Source organism: Miscanthus floridulus, chromosome 16 (assembly GCF_019320115.1).
Source record: "Miscanthus floridulus cultivar M001 chromosome 16, ASM1932011v1, whole genome shotgun sequence".
Lineage (NCBI taxonomy): Eukaryota > Viridiplantae > Streptophyta > Magnoliopsida > Poales > Poaceae > Miscanthus > Miscanthus floridulus.
The window spans coordinates 19,978,588-19,997,779 of NC_089595.1; the positions used below are offsets into that span (position 1 = coordinate 19,978,588).

At 45.4% G+C, this 19,192-nt stretch overlaps 1 protein-coding gene and 1 pseudogene across 1 annotated transcript; both read left to right on the plus strand.

Moving 5' to 3' along the window:
* The first annotated feature begins 8,486 nt into the window (after positions 1–8,486).
* On the plus strand, positions 8,487–10,161 carry LOC136510372 (uncharacterized; annotated as a pseudogene).
* Positions 10,162–17,642: 7,481 nt separating this feature from the next.
* On the plus strand, positions 17,643–18,358 carry LOC136514143 (uncharacterized). The gene has a single exon (XM_066508135.1). It carries the CDS (start codon positions 17,750–17,752, stop codon positions 18,200–18,202), a length of 453 nt encoding a protein of 150 aa, XP_066364232.1. The 5' UTR covers positions 17,643–17,749; the 3' UTR covers positions 18,203–18,358.
* Positions 18,359–19,192: the final 834 nt, after the last annotated feature.

Sequence of the window (19,192 nt, forward strand, 5' to 3'; positions counted from 1 at the left end):
TTTAATCAAAGCATGTAGATTGGACCACATTTTCCCTGGACTCTCTACCGTGGACCTCAGAAGGGTTACTACCAACTTTGAAAACAAAATATTCCATGAGGCTAATAGTAAGGTAAGCCTATTGTCTCCTCTTTTAGCTGATCAATTAGTATCATTTACATATGTGCAGCGTGTGCATTTCAGCTTCAGATCAGGAGAAGCCTGCTGCTTTCAGCGTGTGTCCTATTCACTTTCAGAAGAAAAAACGACAAACCGCCGGACTCGCTACATCCCCTATTTGACATGAATTCCACACGGGCGCGACGAGCACGCAAGCAATCCCCAAAGGTCCGTGGACGCCGAGCGCTCAGTCCGAGCAGCAGAAACGGCGGCCAGTGCAGGCAACGGGGGCCGTCCCGCACGGATCCATCCATTTCCATTCCATCGCATCACGGCGCCACCAGACGGAGGGGAGAGGTGGGCAACAGGGCAGGTACCTGGCATCGACGGGAGCAGGTAGGGGTCCCTTGTCGCCACCAGTGTGGCGGGAGCACGTACGGAAGGGGAGGCCGCGGTCAGGGGAGGGGAGAGAGTGCTCGCCGTCGCCGCTGCTGCTGGGGCCCACCCCACCCCACCTCGCGGGAACGGGAGCGAAGGAGGGAGCACGGGGCGGCGTCGGCGGAGGGGATCGTCGTCCGGTGCGCCGGTGCCGCTGTCTCTCTCTCCGTCTCTCCGGTGGCGGCGGCTGTGGGGGACCGCCCGGTGGCGGCGGTGGTGGAGGGGAGGAGGCGGCCGCGGCGGTGGGGAGGCGTGTGCGGTGTGTGTGTGTGTGTGTGTGTGCACGATCTGAGGGAGAAACGGCTAAGTGTTGAATGCTTCTGTTTACCGAGTGCCTAGATGTACGGCACTCGGTAAACTCAAGCACCGCAGCCCAATGACATGTGGGCCTGGTACATGTTTACCAAGTGCCCAGATCTACGGCACTCGGTAAACATAAGCATGGCAGCCCACTGTGGCAGACAGGTGGGCCGTGGCTAACCTTTACCGAGTGTTTTAGGTCACACTCGGTAAAAGTATCCATTATTTCATGCAAAACAAAAAAGAAAAAATGCCAATTTAATCCTAAAATTCACCAAACTTTCACATGAACTATTTCATGTCATCTATTTACTATCTAAAAAATTCCAAGTTCAAATCATAATGTTGAATTTCACTCTTAATAGAAATCCTACTCGTCATTGTGAATGTTTAGCGTCTCTTTGGGAGATGTACCGGTTCGGCAACGACGAATGTAAAAATACTTCCAAAACGTTATGAAATTTTTTCTATAACATAGATGTATGCTTCAATGTTAATTCTTCCAATCTCGTGATTTATCGAGTTCGATTTTAATTATTACAATTAAATTTACACGATATGTACCTAATTTTCATAAAGAATGAAAATTTTGTGAAATATAGTAAATAAATCAAAATAAACACCATATTTTGGAATGGAGTACTAAATATCATATGTGGATAGAGGAAAAAGAATGAAGGGAAAAACAAGAAATTTGGTTTAATTTTACCGAGTGTTGCGCCAATACACTCGGTAAAATATAGTGTTTACCGAGTGTTGTGCACTGACACTCGGTAAACATTTTCCCAGCGCTTGATGGGCGGAGCTGTTGTTACCGTGATGTTTGCCGAGTGTATGCTCATAACACTCGGTAAACATGTCATGCCGTGACGCCGTTGGGCGCACGGTTGCTATCCTAGGTGACGTGGCACCTCAATACCGAGTGGCTGTTTTTACCGAGTGCACCCCTTCGGTAAACTTGTAGTTTTACCGAGTGGCTGTTTTTACCGAGTGCACCCCTTCGGTAAACTTGTAGTTTTACCGAGTGTCTGAAGTTACCGAGTGTGCTGACTCGGTAAAGCGGTCGACTACCGGGTGTTTATGTTTTCCGAGTGTTGGCACTCGGTAAGTACTGTTTTCCGAGTGCCCCGACTTTTGACACTCGGTAATTATCGGGGCACTCGATAACTACACAGTCTCCGGTAGTGGTATAAGCAAATTGGCTAGTTGGTACGTCCAGCTTTGTTGACATGTCGTGTTCACTGTTCACTTTTTTTATGCTTGTTGAGTGTTCACAATGGCAACGGGCAATCAAAGGATACGTCGGTTGTCAGTATTTCCTTGGTTTTAGCCTCAGCCTGACACAAATAATGCACTTTTAGTGAAAATTACTGGCCATTTGATCGATTAATAACGACATTGCCTGTATCAATTATCATTTTTTTTGTATTCCAACTTGATATTTATTTGGCAGCTAATTAAACTGGTAGCCCCTTTAGAAAATTATTAGTTTACTCCCAACCCTAAACAACCGGATATATTGTTTATTAGAATGGATTCAGGTTACTTGTATCCATGCCTTTATATATGCATCTGCTATTGCAATTGTGTGGTGTGAGGAATTCCTGAGATGTCAGTCTGATTTCATACTTTGATGAATATGTACTTGATAGATATTTTGTTGTTAGTAAATGTAGACTAGCCTCCTTATTTCATACTAGGACACCGTTTGGATGCCGAAAATTTTGGCAAAACGACACTGTAGCATTTTCGTTGTTATTTGGCAATTAGTGTCCAATCATAGTCTAATTAAGCTTAAAAGATTCGTCTCGTGGATTTCGTCTAAACTGTGTAATTAGTTTTATTTTTTATTTATATTTAATGCTTCATGCAAGCGTCCAAAAATTCGATGTGATGGATAGTTCCAAAAGAATAATACTGGCAATTTTTTGGCACTATCAAAGATGAACCTAGCCTACTCTACTTGGGGTAGTTGGAAATCAGTAAAATAAGCCATCTTGGTTGTACTGCATGGAAAGAAATTGACCATACGTAATCGTCTACACATATCTATGATCCAGTAAGCAAGCAGTAGTTTATTTGCATGCATGATTCGCCAGTCAATATTCTGCCCTAGCTAGCTAGTGAAGTCAAGGGTAGCACATGTGTAAGCAAGCTAGTTTATTTGCAAGCAAGCAGTAGTTTTATTAGAGCTTCAGTGTTAATGCTCCTACTATTCTCAGGTGCTGTTCGGTATTGCTGCCGCACTACTCTTCTGCTGCATATCAAGGTAAATTCTCCCGTTCTGCTGTTGCTTACTTTTGTGCACCTGTATGACTCCAGCTTATAATAAATATATAAATATTCTGCAATTGAAGCACCAACATCGGTCTGCGAGATTGATAGATGTGACTCCAGTAGACAACGACCAATTGTCCGTCCTATAAGATGATGCAAGGTCGTCACAGAGAAAGGATGATGTAGATGGAGCGATGGAGATTCGGAGTGGCAACAAATTGCACTGATGAAGTTGCATTATTGAAGTGGTACATAATGTTGTACTACATACAGTAATTTGACTACTAACTGACACTTATGCGTGCACTGTATGGCAGAGAGCGATCGATGATATGCATACGTTGTTGCTTGCACGCTTTGACGCGTAATAATCGATATAAATATATAATAGATCGAAACTATAAAGGAAATTCCAGTTTGCATGTGTGTGTGTGTGTGTGTGTATATATATATATATATATATATATATAGCTAGAAATAGAATGTACTTCCTCCACCTTAAAAAAATGCGCTTCTGGAGGACTCAAACTTTAAGTATCAACAGTTATATCTCCAAAAAACAATTATTATAAAAAATATATGCTATGGGTATGTTACGACATTTTCATAAACAGTAACATTTATATGCATGAATGCAGAGACTTTAGACTGCAACCATTGAACAACTTTTTAGCAGGACAATTTTTTTGTGTGCTCCCTCCGTTCATCGTTATAAGGCATATTTTATTTTGTTAGAAAGAGCCTTTGATCATAATTATCCTACTAATACATAATTTTGAGACAAGATTGTTTTTTATTAATTCATATAAAAAACTTAATTATATGATTACAATAAGTATTACATAAATACAAATAATGGTGTGACTATTGATAAAAAAATTCTTGACCAAAGTAAAAGATGAATGGCATTTTCATGAACAGTACATTTATACGCATCTTAGACTGCAACCATTGAACAACTTTAGTTTTCGGTCTTCTCACATTGAGACTGACGAAGTTATTACATGTGTTCTAGTATCAACAAAGACATCGACCACTATTAAGAGAATAGCGCTGCTAAACCTAGAATAAACCAATAAAATCGTATTAAATCAAGGATTTAAACTTGAATAGATAGTTTTACCAGAACGTTTTAAACCAATTGAGCTAACTTTAATTCGCCAACGAGTCATGAAATTAAATGTCTATGAAACCATATAATAAAATTTTCCATTAAGAATGGGTGTTTCATACATGTTTCATTTCATTCAATATGAAACTCTCTACTGAGACTGGCCTAGACCTAGGATAAATCATGAAAATTGTATTAAATTGAGGATTTAAACTTGAATAGATGGTTTTAGCAGAAATGTTAAACCAACTGAACTAAGCTTAATTCACCAACAATAGATAACTATTATTTGTGTATATATTGTTACCTGGACCTAGGTTTAGCTTAGGAAATTCAGTAACCAATTTCTTGAAATTTGAGAGAGGAATTACATCCGGGTAGTATCAATGTGGACATGCATATCTTCCTCGCCAAAAAAAAAATGGTTCCATATATCTAAGCTGCTTTCAGGCGCGCTTGTTTGTATACACATTATGAGTTTATGACCATATATATACTTTCAAAGTTCAATGATCTTGCCAACTTGGTACATACTATGGTTTCTTATTAACTCTTATATTCTTATATAGCAGCACGGAAGAACAAGGAATTCCATCTCCACTGGCCAGTTAGATCATAAATAAGGGAAAGGAAATCAAAATCCAATGCTAGCTGGAGGATTGAACAAGAGTGTGGAATGGAACAAGAAAATGTGTGAATGCATACGCGCGCACGCTCGGCGCCCGTGTGGAAATCTGGCGCTTGCAGCTTGCTTCCGGCGCATGCATGTGTGAAAGAAAATAATCTTTGCCTGGCGGGCGGTTGCAGTGCACGTTTCACAGGGGCATCCCACCCCATTCCGGTCCACGTCATCACGCACGCCCACACGTCATCACGCACCATATGCCGATAATCTGCTGCACCGATGCAGCATGGCGCGGCGTCTGATAAGACTTTTGACAGGGAAAAAAAGGATGTGTCGGTCGGCTGACACGTAGGATTTTCACTTGTTTTTTTTCCTGCACTGCGATGCACGCCGGGTTGACTGGACAAGTCCGGGGAAAAAGTTGCGGGAGAAGCCGCGAGCGTGACGTCACGGAGGCAACCTGTTTCTCTCCCTACTCCCTAGGCTAGGTCAAGAGAGGACAGTTTTTTTTTAGACTCGGATCTGATCTTAATATACTATACTAATAGCTGGGCTAACCAAGATTGGGCTTTCCAGTTTTTCCTCCTTCGAACAATATCTCTGTAGATATGGGCTGCCCTAGTTTGGGCCTGCAGAGCCCGAGGTAGACGCGCTATAAATGTAATTGTTTGAGTTATAGTATCTCCGAGATGATTTAGAGTGCGTTTGGTACCGCTCCTCTCGCGCTCCAATATCATAGCCGGAATATAGCTGGTACTCGGCCCGTGCGGCTCGAGAACGGTTCCACAGGGCGGCAACTAGGGTTTCCTCTCCTTCTTCTCAGATCATCCCTCGTTCACATCCCAAATTCCACCATCCTGCAGGTCGCGTCTTCCTGCGTTCGTGATCCTGCTTTGATCGTGGTTCTTTCCCTGTCAGCCCCAAATACTTGCTAGCCAGCCAAAAAAACCCTAGTCTGTCCGTGAGTGGCCAGTTGTACCGGTCATGTGGGGAGGAAGATCGTGGTGATGGAGGCAGTGGAGGGGATGTTGGGAAAGCTGAAGTTGTCGAAGGCCGAGAAGAAGGGGATTCGGGTGGACAGTAAGATGTCAGGGAAGGAGGTGGTACGCGATCCGCAGGCATGAAAGATCCTCTCTGAGAAGCCCATTCCTCCCATGGCGGTGGTGCAGTCGGTGGGGAGGGTGTGGTGCCCATTGAAGGGCATCGAGTGTAAAAATCTTGGAAACAACCACTTTCTGATCACCTTCAAGCAGGCATCTGGCAAGAGAAGAGCAATTGATGATGGTCCTTGGGTGGTGGGGAAAGATCTCATTGTGGTGGCGGAGTTTGATGGGTCCAAAACCCTGGAGGAGATAAATTTCACTATTGTCCCCTTCTGGGTTAAGATCCTTAAAGTTCCTTTGGGGATGCTTGGTAGGGAGGCGGGAGAGATCTTGGGTGAGGAAATTGGAGAGGTTTTGGCAGTGGATGAAGTTGATAATGTCTCTAATACGGGCTGCTTCCTGAGGGTTAAAGTCCAGATCGATATTCGCAAGCCACTGATGCGGGGCGTGACGATTGTTGACACCTGTGGTGGCACACAGAAAAATCCGTAAGCGCACGGATATCGATGTAGCTTTTCGAATGAGTATTATTAGTATCGTATCCACAGGAAAACGTTTGAGTTTAGTTACAAACTTACTTGACCAGAGATAGCAACAAGGTTGAGGATAAACAGGAGTATAGAGAGAACTTCTAAGGTTCTTAACTTCCAACATAAGGAAATGTTGTATTCTAGTGTTCACCTGGGGACATTACTAAGGAAGAATTATAACATAGTATAATTGTACCATCACAACACAGGTCCTGCTAGGCCTACAGATGGGAAGTGGAATACAGAGGATCAACGAGACTGTCACTCCCGATGATCTACCACTTTCGGAATGCAGGGTGCATCCACGAATAACCGAAAGTCTAAGCACCATGCTTACACTATCAATTACCACTTTAACCCAAGCACATTACAAGGATTAAAGCTCTCTAATGAGGCGTGATCCTGATAAACATAAAACACAATACTTACTTTGGATTAGAAGTCAATTACCAGAGTTTCCTCAGACGCAAGCTCAAGAAGAACTTGAATCCGCCAAGGTACAAGTTGTAGAGAGCACCGACACACCAACACTTTCTCCTAACTTCTCCCTCACTCTCTATCTCACTATTTTCTATGTACAAAGAGTAGATCCTACAAAGGACTAATCTTCTCTTCAATTGCGATGCCTTTCTGAGGAGCCTCTGGGGGTCCTTTTATAGGGGGAGATGGAGTAGGGGACAAGCTAGCACCACGTCATCGATCTACGACACTTTTCTCGTCCACCGTCGGATAAACCGACTCAAAACCACCTCAAAATCAAGGTTGGAGATCTTGGAGTCGTACACGAGACGGTGGAGAAGCGGGGCCACCTGTCATAGGTTGGCCGACCTAGGGGTGGGGTCGGCCGACCCCCCTCTATGGCAGGTGGGCCACCCCTCTGACAGGTGGGTCTTATACTCCGTCTAGAGTGGGTTTTCGCAAGTTGGATCACTTGTTGACGTCGGTTTGCTTACTTGGAGTGTATGATAGTGGGCCCGTTGATCTTGTGAAGTGAATCGAAATCCGTTGATCCTCTAGATGGCCTCCTTTTGCATAATTTTCACTGTATTTATCCTGCAAGCATAATTCTCCAAATACAAGTGGAACCAAGTGAAATCATAACATAAGTTGTTGCTTTGTGATTACTTTTATGTTAATTGATCTTATATTGATGGTTTATAGTTGACGTTAGCGGCCATCAACAACGATCAGTGGGGAGAATGGAGGGAGGGATAGGTGGTGCCCGCTAATGTACGAATTCCTGCCGGACTTCTGTTATGCTGGCGGGATTATTGGCCATACCGAAAAGTTCTGTGAAAAGAAGGTAGAGAAGGCACCCCACTGCAATACGTCAAGCAACTCCAATATGTTCTGGAAAGCTGATGGAAGCGATAGAATGACAGGGGGCGCAAGGCAACAGTATGTACCTCCCAAGAGTTACGAGCAGCGCACTGGACTACTGAGTTGGAGGAGTAGGGGAGTCCTGGAGGGTCAGGTAGTGATGCACCATCCTGGCGTAAGGATCAGCATAATTCATCAAAAAACTCTAAAAATTGGGAGAGGAGAAAGAGACGGAGGAAGAGGTTGAGAGCCCCTTGAAGGCGTTGCCAAAGAAGAAGCCCAGTCTGGCTAAAAGTACAGTGAAGAAGCTCTTCCATGAGGGCAAGGAGGAGGATACGAGTGGCAGTGAGAAGGTAGGGAAGGTGAACGATGCAGAGCAGCGTCCTATGTTGATTGATGACACCCAGGTTCCAAAGGAGAAGCATGGGAAAAAAACTTATGGAAGAAGAGGTGGGACAAAAGTTGGAGAAAAAGAAGAGTGGGTCTTTTAGGAGATTACCGAGGGATCAAACTCCAAATAAAAAAGGAGGAGCAAGCCCCTCTCGGTCTGGAGCAAAGAGGTCTGTGGAGGAGGAGGTTTTAGAGGTGATTGACCACAAAAAATAGAGAAAAGCGACACATGAGGGTGTTGGGTCTGTTTCTTTAGAAAACGCGGGATTGGATGAGCAATCCCGCGAGTCAAGATGAAGCTAGGAGTGTGGAACTGCCGGGGGTTGGGAAACACCTCGGCAGTCCGAGGCCTTCTGGGCTTCCAGATGGAGGAGCAGGTGGATGTTCTTTTCCTGTCCGAAACAAAATTGGACAAGAAAAGAACACAAAAGTTTAAGTACTCGTTGAACCTGGGAAACATGGTGGAGGTGGACTGTGTAGGAAAAGGGGCGGGGGAATTGCAGTGTTGTGGAGGAGTGGTGTCGATGTGAGACTGAGAAACTACTCGAGCACTCACATTGACTTTGAAATTGTGGAGGATGACGGTTTTAAGTGGCGGTTTACAGGGGTGTATGGAGAACCAAGAGCGGATATGAAACATCTAACATGGACAAAGATGAGGGACTTGCATAGGCAAGGGACGACTGGACGAGCCCATGGCTTTGTGCTGGGGATTTTAATGAGATCCTTTAGGCGCACAAGAAAGAAGGGGGGAATCCGCGACCACAGACATGTATGGATCGGTTCAAGGCAGTGCTGGATGAGTGTGAGCTGCATGATCTGGGTTTCAGTGGTGACATCTTCACGTGGCGGAATAATTGGCACAAAGTGGAGGGCTACATCAGGGAACGACTTGATCGAGCAGTTGCAAATGAGAGTTGGCAACAAAGATTCCCGTATGCCCGAGTGCGAAATGGGGATCCATGGCATTCTGACCACAGGCCACTGATTATCTCGCTTGACGATGAAGCCTCAAGACAGCACAAAAGACAACCGGGCGGCTTCAAGTTTGAAGCAGCCTGGTTGGAGGAAGAGTCATGGAAAGAGGTAATTGAGGGAGCATGGGAGAGTGCGACTGGTGACAGTAATGTTCCAGTATCGGAGTCGCTAAAAAAGGTTGCTGGTGAGTTGCAGTCTTGTCACACCAATTCACTACCGGAAACCGGCACTTTACCGAGTGCCGAAGGCTTTGCCGAGTGTATTTTATCGGGCACTCGACAAAAACGGTCTTTGCCGAGTGCCTAATATAATACACTCGGCAAAAAAAAAACACTCGGCAAATATGGCTTTGCCGAGTGTTTTTTTTCGGCATTCGGCAAAGACGCATTTTGCCGAGTGCTATTTTCCTGGCACACGGCAAAACGCGTCTTTGCCGAGTGCCTTTTTCTGGTACTCGGCAAAGATGTATTTTATCGAGTGCTATTTTTTGGCACTCGGCAAAATGCGTCTTTGCCGAGTGCCTTTGTATTGGCACTCGGCAAAGAGGCATTTTGCCTTGTGCATTTTTTTTTTGCCCTCGGCAAATCATTTTTTCAAAGCAATTTTTGAGGCCCTAAATGAATTCAAATGAAAAACTTTTGAACTACAAAGTTGTATAACTTCTCAAGATCTACAAAGTTTATTTTGGTCATTTCTTTATTTGACAAAACGACAATAACATTGTTCATAAAATCCACATCTCTCTCATATCTCTCATATTAGTTTCATGAAAGTAGAAGAGAGATATATAAGATTTGTGAACAATGTTATTACCACTATGTCGGATGAACAAATGACCAAAATAAATTTTGTAGATCTTGAGAAGTTATGAAATTTTGTAGTTGGCAACATTTTGATTTGAAATCATCTTGTCATGCAAAAACGACGTTTGAATTTGAAAATTTGAAAATTTGAATTTTTCAAAAGACCTCGGATGGAAAAACTTCCTAAATGAAAATTTTCGATCTCCAAAATTTTCCACGCCCCGCCTCCCTCCTCGGTGTCCGCGCAGTTCCCCCACCGCAGCAAAATACCGTCTCTGCTCGCCCCATTCCCCCACCACAGCAAATCCAGAGCCCCATCTCCATTTCAAACACCCGAGCAACAACTCTCCCTTCTCCCCAGCCCAATCCCCCGCGATGGCCCGCACGAAGCAGACGGCGCGCAAGTCCACCGGCGGCAAGGCGCCGAGGAGGCAGCTGGCGACCAAGGCGGCGCGGAAGTCGGCCCCGGCGACAGGCGGCGTGAAGAAGCCGCACCGCTTCCGCCCAGGCACCGTGGCGCTGCGCGAGATCCGCAAGTACCAGAAGAGCACGGAGCTGCTCATACGCAAGCTCCCGTTCCAGCGCCTGGTCCGCGAGATCGCGCAGGACTTCAAGACCGACCTCCGCTTCGAGTCCTCCGCCGTCGCCGCGCTGCAGGAGGCCGCCGAGGCCTACCTCGTCGGGCTCTTCGAGGACACCAACCTCTGCGCCATCCACGCCAAGCGCGTCACCATCTTTGCGGAGTGCGGGATTTGTTTTTTTTTTAAAAAATAAAACGTCTTTGCCGAGCGCCGGTCAATGGCTACTCGGCAAATAATTTTTTTTTTAAAAAAATAAAAAATCTAGGATTGGCACTCGGCAAAGCCACCGTCAACGGGGCCGGCGCCGTGACGGTCGCTTTTCTTTGCCGAGTGTCCCCGGGGCACTCGGCAAAGCCTTTGCCGAGTGCCCGATAAAAGACACTCGGCAAAGAGATCTTTGCCGACCAATTTTTTGCCGAGTGTTCTTTGCCGAGTACCGCACTCGATAAAGGTTTTGCCGAGTGCAATTGGGCCTTTGCCGAGTGCATCAGGCACTCGGCAAAGAACCCGAATCCAGTAGTGATGTGTTGGGTGACTGGGAGAAGAGCTTGAAGAAAATTAAGAAAGAGTTGGAAGCTTGTAGGAGGGGACTGTTGAGTGAGGAGGTGGTGAGACGAGAGGCCGTGCTGTGGGGTAGAAAGGAAAGGTTGGAGGCGCATATCAATATGTTCCGGAAGCAGCAGTCCCATGTTAAATGGTTTGAAAAGGGTGACCGTAATAGCGCTTTCTTTCATGCTGTTTGTTCAGAGAGAAAAAGGACGAATTTCATTGGAAAGTTGAAGAAGGGAGATGGAGGCTGGGACATGGGCGGCGCTAGAGGTATGCCCCTGTATTTCATGGAATACCCATATTTTTTGTGACAAACACAAATATACGTATACATTTGTAATAATACAGCATGTTAGTTTGTTGAATGTTTCAAATATGTAGCCCAAAAGTCCAGTAGAACAACTAGTAGCAGCAGCCCACGAACTCAGAAAGACAGAAACCCATCGACCGTATTCCCGTCCCGGTCTCTTACTCCCGTCCATCGCTCTCATCGACCGGAGGGCGGCAGCTGCACCGGCGGGCGGCGCCACAACGGCACGGCAGGTCGGCTCTCCCCTCGGCCCTTCAGCCCTCGCCCGGTCACCCTCTCGCCCCTCGGTCCTCCGGCAGTAGGGCCTTGACAACCAACACGATAGCGCCTTGCGCCCGGCACTCCTCTGGCAGCGGCGGCGGTCAGGGGTCTTTGCAGGCTCCCCCTCGGCTCCGGCGTCCGGCCCTCCCCCTTGGCACCTATCTCATCTCTGGCTTGAAGCAATAGCAAGGCGAACACAAACGACCCCAAATCCATTCTTGATTCTTCATAGTAAGAATTGAATGTTTCGTTTTCTATTTTTTTATTGCATTGTGTTTTTTTCTGAAAAAATGTTGCATTTTGTTCTTGTAACATTGATTATTACCAGGGGCGACACCAGGTTCACTTTACCTAGTGCCTTGTTACCAGGGTAAAAATATATTTTACCTAACATATATTCTATAAAAAATTTATATATTACTTGAGCTGTGCACCTAGATCAATTTTGTACTGGTTTTGCCTCTTATTACTATTGCTTATATGCATTGAAAATTTTTCATATGTGGAATATCCCGCCGTGAAATCCTGGCTCCGCCACTGGGCTGGGAGGATGGAGAGGAGGGGAAGAGAGAGATTATTTCTAACTATTTCTCCGAAACTTTTAGGTCGAATGGGTTAACTGATTTCCATTCTCTTTTGGAAAGTGTTACCCAAACAGTGACCCAGGAAATGAATGACAATCTGATGGGAGAATTCAAACATGTAGAAATCAAAATGGCGCTGGAATCAATTGGAGATCTCAAAGCTCAGGGCCCAGATGGGCTCCCCTCGGTGTTTTACAAAAATTGCTGGGATCTTGTGGGGGAGAAAGTGACTACAGAGGTGCTGGATTTTCTTAATGGGGGCTCCTTACCAGCTGGCTGGAATAATACTAATATTACCCTCATACCAAAAGTGAAGAAACCAGTGCAGGTAAAAGACTTAAGACCAATAAGCCTTTGCAATGTCTTATATAAGATTGTGTCAAAAGTGCTAGCTAATAGACTGAAAGTTATTCTTCTAGAGATTACTTCCCCTGCTCAGTGTGCTTTTGTGGCGGGTAGACTGATATCTGATAACACTCTGATAGCTTATGAAATTTTGCATTATATGAGAAGAAAAAGGAAGGAAGGGCAAGGCTATGCAGCTATTAAGCTAGACATGAGTAAAGCTTATGACAGGGTAAAATGGCCCTTCCTGCAGGCTATGATGGAGAAGATGGGGTTTGATGAAAGGTGGGTTCAGATTATTATGAAATGTGTCTTCTGTGAAGTATAAGGTGAAGGTGAATGGTGTTATAACGGATGAGATTTGTCGTGGATATCAACACGGAGTCTCGACTGGGGCAAATAACACCATGGCCCAGTACCAGGTGTCCTATTGACTGGATTGAGATGGGTTGACTCGAAGCAGGGTGCCACATCCATAAGGAAGCACTCGGCAGGGAGTCTGACCATTCGGGCAGTCGGGCGACGGAATGGAGAACGCCAAGTGCCGTCTGTACATCATGACGCATATCTTGTACTAAATACTGTAATAAGTCGGTATTAGTATAGGATAGTAACAGGCGTTAAGTGGCTTATCAATTAGGCAGTTATTAGTAACTGGCTATTTGATCGGCTGTTACTATAACTGCAACCCACTGATCGGCCTTAACTCTCCTTGGACTATAAAAGGAGGGTGTGGTTGATCTGGGAAAGGAGAGAGGTTGTTAGTTGTTCTAGACGCTCACATTCTTGACTGAGCTCTCCTGACGATACACACACAAACACAGGACGTAGGGTATTGCCTCTTCTGAGGGTCTGAACCTGTCTAAATCTTCGTGTGTCTTGAGCCATTGCCTATAGTAATTCCGGTGACCCTTTGAATCTTTACTATTGAGGAACTCGCCCTCGACAAGGTTGAACAGGAAAGGGGATTACGGCAGGGCGACCCACTATCGCCTTACCTTTTTTTGCTGTGTGCCGAGGTCTTCTCTGTGTTGTTTCAGAAAGCTGAAGATGATAGACTAATTAGAGGAGTCAAGGTATGCCATAGAGCACCAAGCATATCCCACCTCCTTTTTGCTGATGATTCACTTATTATGATCCGAGCAACGAAGGAAGATGCAGCGAAATTACAGGAAGATCTTAATATTTATGAAGCATGCTCTGGTCAAATGATAAACAAGGATAAATCGACAATTTTGTTTAGTCGGAATACAAGTAACCAATGCAAGCAGGAAGTGATGGGGGAACTGCACTTGACACAAGAAACCTTCAGTGATAAATATTTGGGGTGGAAAGAACGGCTGTTGTCAAATGCGGGGAAAGAAGTGTTGATCAAGGCGGTGGCTCAAGCGGCCCCAACGTATGCAATGGGCTGTTTTGATCTAACAAAAGAAGTATGTGATCAAATCAGTTCGCTCATATGTAGATTTTGGTGGAGCAGCAAGATAAAGAAATAAAGATGCACTGGGCTAGTTGGGATAAAATGAAGAAGCCCAAAAAGGATGGAGGAATGGGTTTCAGAGATATATACTGTTTTAATCTAGCGATGCTTGCTAAACAAGGATGGCGCATTTTGCAGAACCCCTCTTCGCTATGTGCCCGAGTTTTGAAGGCTAAATACTTCCCTGACTGTGGGTTGCTCCAGGCAGTCGGCAAACCAGGTATGTCATACACCTGGAGGAGCATTTTATGGGGTATAAGCCTACTAAATGATGGTGTGGTCTGGAGGGTTGGCAATGGAGAGAACATCCGAATTTCGCAGGACCCTTGGTTGCCTAGGGGTCACACTCGCATGCCTTGTACGCCAAGGAGCCAATCTCTGTTGACAAAGGTGAATGATCTTATTGATCCGGTGCAGGGTGTGTGGGATGAGGATTTAGTAGTGGATACTTTCGGAGAAGATGATGCTGCTGTGATTTTGTCACTTCCTATTCATATCGATATGGATGACGTGCCTGCATGGCACTTTGATCACAAGGGAGCGTTCTGTCAAATCTGCTTACTGGTTGCAATGTGAAAGGGAGCAGGGGGAAATGTCCAAGGGGCAGCCTCATCTAGTACAGGGGTTGTCATGGGAGGAATGTGGCACAAGATCTGGAACCTGAAGTGTCCTTAATAGTTTATTTAGCGCTTTGCAAACAATTCGCTAGCTCTAAGAACAAACCTAAAGAGAAGGAGCATAAATGTTGATACAAGGCGTGCAATCTGCCAGCGGCTTGATGAAGACGGTGCTCACCTTTTTTTTCAAATGCAAATGGGCTAAGAAATTGTGGAGGGAGTTGGGTCTGGAGGACATCAGGGCAGCAATCCCTTGTTGCTTTTCTGCTGAACAATTGGTGGTGGGAAAGAAACAAGGTAAGGGAAGGAGAAGCCAGGCGGGAACAGCAGGAGTTTGCGTGGATCACTATGCAACAACATGTGAAATTCAGAAACCTGGATAAGCCCCCTCAGATGGAGCAGCAGGGTCGGTACCGATCTAACTGGAATCGGCCTCTGAATGGTATGCTGAAGCTGAATGTCGATGGGAGTTCCAGTAAAGAGAAAAGGCAAGGCAGCTGCGGATATGTTATAAGAGATAATGAAGGGGATGTAATCCAAGCAGGAGCGGGAAAGATTCTGCATGCACTGGACGCCTGGCACACTGAGCTGTGTATGCATGTATCAATGGTGTGAAGGCAGCTCAAAGCATGGGTATCCACAATTTCATCCTTGAAACTGATGCCCTGTTAACTAAACAAGCGATGCAGGGATGTGGCTTCAGATTATCGCCTTTTGGGGGTCTGATACACGAGCTAAAGGAACTGCTCACCGAGGAGTTTTTGCTGTCCAAATCTCACATGTTCCACGCAGGTGCAACAAAGTAGCACATGAATTGGCTAGATTAGGTAGTTTTTGCTAGGAGGATGTTATTTTTGTTCCTGGTACTCTACCAGACTTTGTTCATGTGTTGGTGACCAGTGATTTAACTGGCTCACAAGGTTAATGGAATCATGTGGTTCCCACAAAAAAAAAATATCATAGCCGGAATCCTTCGAACCAAGCTAATTTTCGCGGCTCCATGTCCAAACACGAAAATGTCTCTGGCTCCATATTTTATAGGCCAGAAGCGCTACTCTATGTGAAAGCGTTCGGTGCGCTCCACCCTCACCGCACGTGGAGGCAGTGGACAAGCCGGTCTAAGACTAGTCTCAGTGGAGAATTCTATGGTGTTGTATCAAAGACTGCCATGTCATATAGAATGAAATGATACATGGATAAAATATCCACTCTCAATGGAGAGTTCCATTCTATAGTTTCATAGTCATTTAATTCCATGAATCATAGAAAGTTGGTAATCGTGTCAAAATAGTTTCATCCCCATGAAACTCACTTCTTCTCTCTCTTCTTAAAAACGTTGCCACATCATCAAAATCGCTTATGTGGCAGCTCATTAAATATAAATAAAACTCTGATGAAATTCCCATTGAGAATAGCCTAAGAGCTGCACTAAACGGGCCCTTAGTTGGGTAGCACTCTCCACTGCTAACTATGTTCTACATTTTCGTTCTTAATTGAATCTCTTAGACTTATCATTTTAATGGTATATGTTATTTGTTTAGCTTCTAGTCGTGTCGTACTCATCTTTGTTGATTCTTTTTATGGTAGATGCGTATAACTTGGAGACACATTTATTTAGATTAGATTGGATAATAAACTGCTTAATTTTTCAGTTCGCGATTTGATTAGTTGAACCATCAACTCCAGGTTCTAACAACAATTCCAAGAGCATCTTTATATCATTCCTAATCGAAACAATTTGTTTAATTGAATCTCCAAATATATAGCCATCAATTATTGTAAATTTCTCACTAGCCAAAGATAGAGAGCAGAGTTGACTCTCTAAAGTCTATATAAGATATAGAAGAGCCGTTGGAGGATGGAAAGATATATAGGGGAATGATTTTTATTCAAATGGCTCTCCAAACAATAATTTAGAGTAAGTTTAAAAGACTTTTAGAGATATTCTATCCAGAATAAATTTTGTTTGTAATGGAAATTACATCAACTGTATAATGGCAGAAATATGTATTTATTATTATTGAAGGTTCCAGGGTCGGTTCAAATACCCTCAATACCTGTATACGTCATATGTAGTAGCCTAGTAGGTTCCTTTACTCTTGCAGCAAATGGTTGAACATCCGCATCTCTCGATTCACGGATTGATTTAGTGTTGTTTAATTTGATAATGAAGTAATGACCATGCTTCCATTATTTTTACTGGAGCACCTAGGGCGTGTTTGTTTTTTCACGGACTGAGAAACTTGTCTGGCTAAGACAACTATCTCAGACGTTTGATTAGACGACGTCTGGAGTTGGATTGGGCCGCTTAGCCGGCACTACCAGGCCATGATGCCAACCAAACACGCCGCAGTGTTCATCCATCTCCCGGTCGGCGATGAAGGGGTGGGGGTGCTCCTGCTCCGTGTGGTGGATTGGATGGCGTGGCGTCCCAGAACGAGTGCTTGCCGTCGTCCGCGCGTGTCAGCGGGCAGGCCTCGTTGCACTAGCAGACAATGAAAAAAAAAAGGATAGTTTGTCCCCGAAAAGAAAAGGATAGTTATAGTTGATTAGTCGTACACCGTAATTTCTTTCACGGAAATAAAAGATAATTCATCCCGGAAGAGACAGAAAAATATTCATAGCTACACTTAATTAACAGTTTTATTTTCGAGGGAATGAAAACTTTTGTTAATTTTTTAGTTAAAACGGCAGACTTATTCTGGCTAATAACTAATGGATGGAAGAAAATGTACAGTTTATTTTTGAAGCCCAATAAGGAAACTGGTAGGTTCCAAATGGGGATTTAGCTCGATTGAAATGGCCCACGGACGGATCAGATGCTGGACCGGAAATTGCTTGGATTAGAAAATGCTTGGGCAGGCTTTGACGTTGACAGCAGCTAGCCAGTTACAAAGCACAACAAAAAAAAGCCGGGTAGAGCACTAGCAGTAGCAGATAAGGCGCGCAGCAGAATCTCTCGCTCAAAAATCCATCCATCCCCCTGCGTGCTCGCTCAGGCTCACTCCTCATTCAGTAGCTAAAAAAAAAAAATCTTCTTCGTTATCCATGGAGACGGCTGTGCTCACCTCCCACTTCCTGCAATGTCCAGCTGCTGCTGCTGCTACTCCCGCGCATGGCCAGCGGCGGAGGGGAGGAGGAACGGCGGCTATGCCGCGCCGGCAGCCGTGCACCGGCAGGATCCGGGCTCTGCCGTCGGCGGAGGTCATCAGCGAGATCCTCAGCCCCAAGCTGGTGCCCGGCTCGCCCTCCGACACCGGCGACGTCTCCTCGCTCGTCCCGGTCAGTGCTCTCATGCTGCTCTTCTACTTCGTGTCCAACTGGGTGGTGCCCGAGCTGCTCATGAAGCGCCTCAACGAGCCCAAGCCCGAGGACGAAGCTGCTGCTGCAGCAGCATCCATGTCGTCCGGCCCAGCGGACGGCGGCGAGGCCTCGTCCCGTAAAATCCGCCTCAAGGTGAAGAAGAAGAAGAACGGAAAAGCAAGCATCGTGAAGGTCTAATTAGGTAGCGGGAGTACACGCATGGAGCCAGGCGTCGAGTCTCCATCAGAGCATTGAAGAAGATCATACTCTAGTAATTACTTACTGTCAGGTGATATGCACGTTTGTGTGCCTGTACTTGTCTTCTGGTTGAATAAAATCTACAGTGCTTATTTACACGGACGCAGTTTTTTTTTTTTTTTTGGCCTCGAGGGCACATGCTCTCCTAGGGCATGCGCTTTTAAGGGAAGAGTTTACTCTCCCTTATTTACCCCACATCCATGGATTGGATGATGGATGTTACTGCCACACCTACAGTGGGTAGTGGGTATCAAACTGTTAGGTCCTTAGGACCATCTAGGTGTAGATATGCGGGTGGATTCAAGTCTATTTGGGATAAAATGACCTAACAGTGGACTAGAGAGGGAGAGAGAGAAGGGGGGGGGGATGTAGATGTAGCTGACCAACAGGCTTGGCGGAGGAAGAGCTGTCCATGGTGGTGTCTGGTGGTGGTGACGTCCTGGCGGTGTCTGGTGGCGGCGAGAGGGAGTCGATGAAGTCGGCAGTGGAGCTTTCCGTCGCCTACAGCGCTCCCTTAGATCGGATTAGGGTTGTAGGTGGGTTTGTGGCGGCTGCGGTGAACCTCGTACCGAGTGCCCCGACCCCCACCTCCTCTTTATAGCGCTACGCGACGGAGGGCCACCAGCCAGGGTTCGGCTAGGTGCCCCCGATCAGGGCGCGGATCAAGCCCCCAACTCGGTCGTTGGACTGAGTAGGGAGGAGATTAACCTTATATTCTCTCCCTTGATCTCAACTTAAACACTTACATCTTTTTCCCGTTTTATCTCAGATTAGTGCATAGAGCGTGCCTCGTCATAACGATTAGTACTGTCAGATTAACAGCTACAATACCTCTCTATTTTAAAATAGATTCTCAACTAGGCCCTTCTTGTCCAGGGATCATAGACTTTCCTGTAAATCCATGTCGGCTAAGTGTTCTCTGAACATATT